At 44.1% G+C, this 7,010-nt stretch overlaps 1 protein-coding gene across 1 annotated transcript in view; it reads left to right on the plus strand.

Annotated features, from left to right (window-relative positions):
* f2 (coagulation factor II (thrombin)) overlaps positions 1-7,010 on the plus strand; it is a 14,435-nt gene that overhangs the window by 871 nt on the left and 6,554 nt on the right. The window contains exons 2-6 of the mRNA XM_014027068.1: positions 114-194; positions 482-561; positions 752-776; positions 1,237-1,302; positions 1,375-1,483. Coding sequence (XP_013882522.1) covers positions 114-194; positions 482-561; positions 752-776; positions 1,237-1,302; positions 1,375-1,483 — 361 coding nt within the window. The remainder of the gene's footprint in view (positions 1-113; positions 195-481; positions 562-751; positions 777-1,236; positions 1,303-1,374; positions 1,484-7,010) is intronic.

Consider the following 7,010-nt stretch of genomic DNA (forward strand, 5'->3'; position numbering starts at 1 on the left):
CTGATCAAGTGGAAAACAGGATTATAAAGATTGAAATAAACTCCGGACATCTGATTTTGATTCTGTGATTTAAAGAAATCTAACATTTGTCTGTTTTCCTCTTTTATTCCCAGTTTTTCTCAACGGCCAGCAGGCATCGCAGGTTTTGGTTCGAAATCGGCGAGCAAATAGTTTGTTCGAGGAGATGAAACCAGGTAAGTCACTGTGACACCTGTTTGACCTCCGACCTTTAAGATATGAGCTTTTTCTGTTTGTGAGATCATGTAATGTTTGTCTCAATTACAGCATCATCTGGAAGGAAATAAACAAAAACAGACTGTAGACCTACATAATGAAACAAAAAGATGAATCAGAAGACACAAACAGACCAAAATTGGAAATAAATAGTATAAAAAAACTAGACAAGCAGCATAGATTAGGTTTATGCTTCTGTATCGTCTCCATGGGGACAGTAATATATTGTGTTCATTTTGGACATCAGGAAACCTGGAGAGGGAATGTGTGGAAGAAATATGCGACGCTGAAGAAGCCAGAGAGGTGTTTGAGCAGAAAGACAAAACTGTAAGACGTTACTTCTCCTTCTCATGTTTCATGGATCTGGGATCAATTTAACCAGACCTAGAATCAGTTTGAACAAACTTGAGATGAGTTTAACCGGACTCGAGATTGGTTTTAAACAGASCCGATGTCAGTTTACCCAGACCTAGTTTCAAATTAACCAGACTGTATTTCTCTCTCCTTTTTTTTTCAGGATAAATTTTGGACAAAGTATCTTGGTAAGTATTGATGACTCAGCATGCTCTGGACAAACTGGCAGCTGGTTTGTGACTTAACTTTAAACTGTTGCCTTTTTGCCACAACATTATAATACTCTTCAGATTGTCCCTGACATTATCTGATGTCTTTCCTGYTGTATAAAACTGAACAGTCATGGCTTTCTACAGCTACAAATTTTGTTAAAAAACCAAAAACAATAAAATAGCATAGTAAAAAATGACAATCATCCCTCTGAGTTTGAGTATCRGTTCCTGTTGCAGGCAACATTTAGTTTACAACCAGTTCTAACGACTTTTAACTTCTAGTCCAGTTGTCTGATGAAAGAATTTGTTTGTTACTGGACTCAGATTAATGTCTGTTTTGCGTAATTCTGTGAGTTTATTCAGCTGCATGTCACCAGAACAAAGTCCAAATGTTTCAGAACTAACATGAAACCGCTGCTTCGTTCGTGTTCCGCAGGCTGTAAAGGAAGTAAAATGGTTCGAACAAAAGAAAACATCAACATCGTCAGACATTGCATAGAAGGTAAACACAAACAAGATGTAAACAAACTGGTCACATGGTTGATGTGAACACTGATGGTCCGGGTGTCTGCAGGTCACTGCATCATGGGAAATGGGATCAACTATGAAGGAAAGATCAACATCACAAACACAGGGAAAGTATGTCAACAATGGAGTTCCAGTTACCCTCATCCTATCCACAGGTAACCGTTCACCACACGGTTCACCAGACGACTAACCACCGAACTCTAACATTCATCACAAATAAATACAAACCAGCTAAACTATCAAACCACTAAGTTTATTAACAGAGGTGTCAAAAGTATTTATATTCATCAGGGTTTAAAGACACTTCTGTAGAAGCTGAAGTAACAACTCAAGTTTTTTCCCAAGTAAAAATATGAAATTACTGGTTTTATAACTGTAAAATTAATGTAAAGGAAAAAAACAAGCTTAGGCTGTGCCACAGGCAACTATAGTGCACAATACTGCCTCCCCCCCCAATAAAACATTTTTCTAAAGGCCATAATAAGTATAATATATTGAAAACTATAAGATACACGAAGCTACCTGTTTCATTTGTGATGATCATCCACGCATGTCTGATACATCCTGCTGGAATGTGACGTGATTTGTGTCACATTAAGATGTGATGGATGGCACAAACCAATAGTTTGTCAACATGGTACATATTTATACTTCTAGTCCAACCACAATCAAATTCACTCTATCCAAGACGAATCATAAATGTTTTTTTTTTACTTGACACTAGTATTGTAGTACTTGAGACTAGTCTTGGTCTTGAGACCGGTTTTAAGACCACTTTTTGGTGACCTTGGCCTTGTCTCGGTCTCGGACATTGAAAACTCGTAATTTTATTTCAAGACCAGGGGTCTCATTTATAAAGGATTGTGTGGAAACCTTACTAAAAGTGAACGTACAGCCAAAAGGTGGAAATGGCGTATGCAAAAAATTCAGATTTGTAAAACAGTGCGTACGCATGTTTCTGCGCATCTTTCATTTATAAATCACAGCCGTGATTTCCCTCATTTTGCTTTAGCGTACTCTAACGATTTTAATAAAAAAAAACTCAACTTCAAATTAATTTTCCCTCAGAGCCTGCAGGATGATAAAAACAATAAAAATCAAATTAAATGTCAGATAAAATTAGAAATAAGTCCACCGCTCTTCTCCTCGTCCTCTCACCCTCCTGCCTGCTCTGTTATCTGCGGCAGACACCCCCGCCCCGCGTGCACACACCCACGCACGCACACCCCCCACCCCCCGTGCGCGACAAACATGGACTTTAAACGTGAATGTTTATAACATTCACACTGGCGAGGTGGATGCGCCCTGCGCGTGTCTCCAAAGCGTGACTTTTGCTGTCCTGCTGTTTTTGTTGGGGAGGGGTCTGTGGGTCAGTGAGGGGTCTGTGGGTCAGAGTCGTCTGAGGAGGAAGGAGATGAAGGGTGTTGCACACAGGAACTTTTATTTAAGATTGAAGTATATTTTTATTTCAAAGGTCCTTCTGGCTCAGCAGCAGAAGCATAAATATTACTGTTAAGAAAGCTGATGATAAAGTTGAATAAAAATCTAAGTCTGATGAAGTGAAATTAAATTTCTGACAGTGATCGTTACACAGTGTAGCTATAATTCCTCACTTCGCCACCTGTGTCACAGTTTCACGTCTCCAAAATGAGCGTACGCATGGGTCAGAGCTGGTGTGAGGCAACGCACATTTTCACGTCAAGTTTGGATTTTATAAATCACAACCTTGGCGTAAAAAGTGGCATACGCATGTTTCTGTGCTCAAATTGTGCGTACGCCAGTTTTATAAATCCGACCCCAGAACTGTAGAAATATCACTAAATAGCCAGATTATTGTCCAATTTATTTGTTATCATCTTTGCTCTCTTTGGATTAAAAACATACTGATTTAAATCCAGACCTGACTCATTGCTATTTGTGTGGTTTTGTTACTGGCTGTCACCCACCCCCCACCCCTCATTTGCATGTGGCACTTCTGGAAAGTGAGCAGTGGTTCTCTGGAAGAGGGAGAAGATGTCTGCAACATTTTTAGTAAAACAATTTAGCTACATAAATCATAAAGAACATATTTGTAAAAAAAAAAAAGATTCTGCCATCTAAGGCAGCTGGAGGGGCTGGGGGTTAAGGGCCTTGCTCAAGGGCCCAGAATGGGGCAAATGAGTACAACTCCCCTGACTGATAAACTGAAAATAAGCAAAAAGAAGGTAATTTTACCTAAATGATTAGCTAAAACTAATCATTTACTGACCTAAATTAACAAAAGATCTAATAATAGCTAAACAACATATTCACATCAATTAACCAACAAAATCAAAGTAGAAGTAGGTTTTAGAACTGAATGCACAAAAATAGTTTTTCATTCATACAAAACATATAATTTAAAGATAAATAAAAATTGTTAAATTGTACATTGATAATAAAATAAAAAAGAAAACCAATTTGCTTGATTAAAATGAAATAACTTAAATTTAAAACTCCATACCATTCAAGTATTCAGAAGCTAAGAAATCAGCCAATTAGTAAATAACCCATTCTGTTAAAAAAGCACTTACTCTGCCAGTTCAAACAGCTAGTTAAGGCTAATTCACCAATTCACAAAATGAAAAGTTTGCAAAATAAATCATTACAGATAAAAACTTGTCAACTGAAGGTCCAAACAACAAATCAATAAAGACAAAATTGGTTAATAGCAATGTCCGTCTGTACGTTTTCTGCCGCTTATCCGGAATCGGGTCGCAGGGGCAGCAGCCTAAGCAGAGAGTGACTTCCCTCACCCCAGCCACTTGGGCCAGCTCGTCTGGGGGAATCCCAAGGCATTCCCAGGCCAGCTAAGAAACATAGTCCCTCCAGCGTGTCCTGGGGCTTCCTCTAGGCCTCTTCCCAGTGGGACGTGCCCGGAACACCTCACCAGGGAGGCATCCAGGAGGCATCCTAAACAGATGCCCGAGTCACCAAAACTGGCTCCTCTTGACGTGGAGGAGCAGCGGCTCTACTCTGAGTCCCTCCCGGATGACCGAGCTTCTCACCCTATCTCTAAGGGAGAGCCCAGACATCCTGCGTAGGAAACTCATTTCGGCCGCTTGTTTCCGTGATCTCGTTCTTTTGGTCACTACCCAAAGTTCATGACCATAGATGAGGGTAGGAAAGTAGACCGACCGGTAAACCGAGAGCTTTGCATTCTGGCTCAGCTCCCACTTCACCACGACAGACCGGTACAGCGCCCGCCTCACTGCAGATGCAGCACCAATCTGCCTGTCGATCTCCCACTCCATTCTTCCCTCATTCGTAAACAAGACCTTGAGATACTTAAACTCCTCCACTTGGGGCAGGACCTCCTCCCGGACCCGGAGAAGGCACCCTACCGGTTTACAGCTCAAGATCATGGTCTCGGATTTGGAGGCACTGATCCCCATCCCGGCTGCTTCACACTCGGCTGCGAACCCCTMCAGCGAGAGCTGGAGATTTTATTTTATTTTATTTACTGTTATTTTACCAGGCAAATCCCATTGAGATCTCAGATCTCTTTTTCAAGGGCGGCCTGGGCCTGAAGGCAACCTATTGTACATGTTTTGTGTTGTGGGGGAAACCGGAGTACCCGGAGAAAACCCACGCAAGCACGAGGAGAACATGCAAACTCCGCACAGAAAGACCCCAGGTCCGAACCGGGGATCGAACCCAGGACCTTCTTGCTGTGAGGCGTCGGTGCTAACCACTGAGCCGTCGTGCCGCCCAATCACGATCACGATCACGATCTGATGAAGCCAATAGGACCACATCATCCGCAAAAAGCAGAGATGTGATCCTAAGGTCACCAAAAAGGATCCACTCTACACCTTGGCTATGCCTAGAAATTCTGTCCATAAAAGTTATGAACAGAATCGGTGACAAAGGGCAACCTTGGCGGAGTCCAACTCTCACTGGAAACGAGTCCGACTTACTACCGGCAATACGAACCAAGCTCTGGCACAGATCATACAGGGACCTGACAGCCCGTATCAATGGGCCTGGTACCCCATACTCCCGGAGTAGCCCCCACAGGAGTCCCCGAGGGACACGGTCGAACGCCTTCTCCAAGTCCACAAAACATACATATAGACTGGTTGGGCGAACTCCCATGCACCCTCCAGGGCCCTACAAGGATGTAAAGCTGGTCCACTGTTCCACAACCAGGACGAGAACCACATTGCTCTTCCTGAATCTGAGATTCGACTATCCGATGGACCCTCCTCTCCAGGACCCTTGAATAGACCTTACAAGGGAGGCTTAGATGTGTGATCCCCCTATAGTTGGAACACACTCTGTGGTCCCCCTTTTTAAATAGGGGGACCCCTCTTCACCAGAGTGTCCAAAACATGCAGCCGCAGATCAGATGAAATAACAAAGTCGATAGTCGAACTGCAGCCTAGGGTGTCCTGGTGCCAAGRGCACATATGGACATCCTTATGCTTGAATGTTCATTAGGGACAATCCATGATGAGCACAGAAGTCCTATAACAAAACACCGCTCTGGTTCAAATCAGTGGGACCGTTACTCCCAACCACGTCTCTCCAGGTCTCACTGTCATTATCCATGTGAGCGTTGAAGTCCCCCAGCAGAATGAGGGAGTCCTCATTAGGTGCGCGCTCACTCCCACTACCCACTCCAAGGACTCCAGAAAGCGTGGGTAATCTGAACTGCTGTTAGGCGCATAGGCACAAACAACAATTAGGACCCGTCCCCCCACCCGTAGGCGGAGGGAGGCTACCCTCTCGTTCACCGGGGTGAACCCCAACGTACAGGCACCGAGATGGGGGGCAATAAGTATGCCCATTCCTGCTCGGCACCTCTCAGCATGAGCAAATCCAGAGTGGAAGAGTGTCCAACCCCTCTTGAGGAGACTGGTTCCAGAGCCAGAGCGGTGCGTCAAGGTGAGTCCAACTATATCTAGTCAGAACCTCTCACCAGCTCAGGCTCCTTCCCCACTAGAGAGGTGACATTCCACGTCCCTAGAGCCAACTTCTGTAGCTGAGGATCAGACCGCCATGGTCCCCGCCTTCGACTACTGCCCACACATTGCACCCGACCMCTACGGCCCCTCCCACAGGTGGTGAGCCCATGGGAAGGGGGACCCACGTCTCCTCTGCGGGCTGTGTCTGACCGGGCTCCATGGGTGGAAGCCCGGCCACCAGGCGCTCACCAACGTGCCCCACCTCCAGACCTGGCTCCAGAGTGGAGCCCCGGTGACCCGCGTCTGGGCGAGGGAACACTTAATCCATTTATTGTGTTCATCATAGGGGCAATGATTTTGTTGAATTATTTGGAGAGGTAATCAGTTAACGGACCCCTCTGCATCTACAGCGGGTAAAATAAGTATTGAACACGTCACCATTTTTCTCAGTAAATATATTACTAGAGGTGCTAATAACACGAAATTTTYACCAGATGTCGGTAAAAACCCAAGTGATCCTTACATACAAAGAAATCAAACCATAAATGTCCAGAAATGAAGTTATTTGTAATAATGTGGAATGACACGGGGAAAAAGTATTGAACACATGAAGAAAGGGAGGTGTAAAAAGGCATGGAAAGCCAAGACACCAGCTGAACTCTCTCAGTAATTAAGCCTGCCCCTTGTCAGTACAAATTAATATCAGCTGGTTCAGTCCCAAATGATGGCCAGGTATCACACAAGAACCATCTGA

Source organism: Austrofundulus limnaeus, unplaced genomic scaffold (genome assembly GCF_001266775.1).
Source record: "Austrofundulus limnaeus strain Quisiro unplaced genomic scaffold, Austrofundulus_limnaeus-1.0 Scaffold613, whole genome shotgun sequence".
Taxonomy (NCBI): domain Eukaryota; kingdom Metazoa; phylum Chordata; class Actinopteri; order Cyprinodontiformes; family Rivulidae; genus Austrofundulus; species Austrofundulus limnaeus.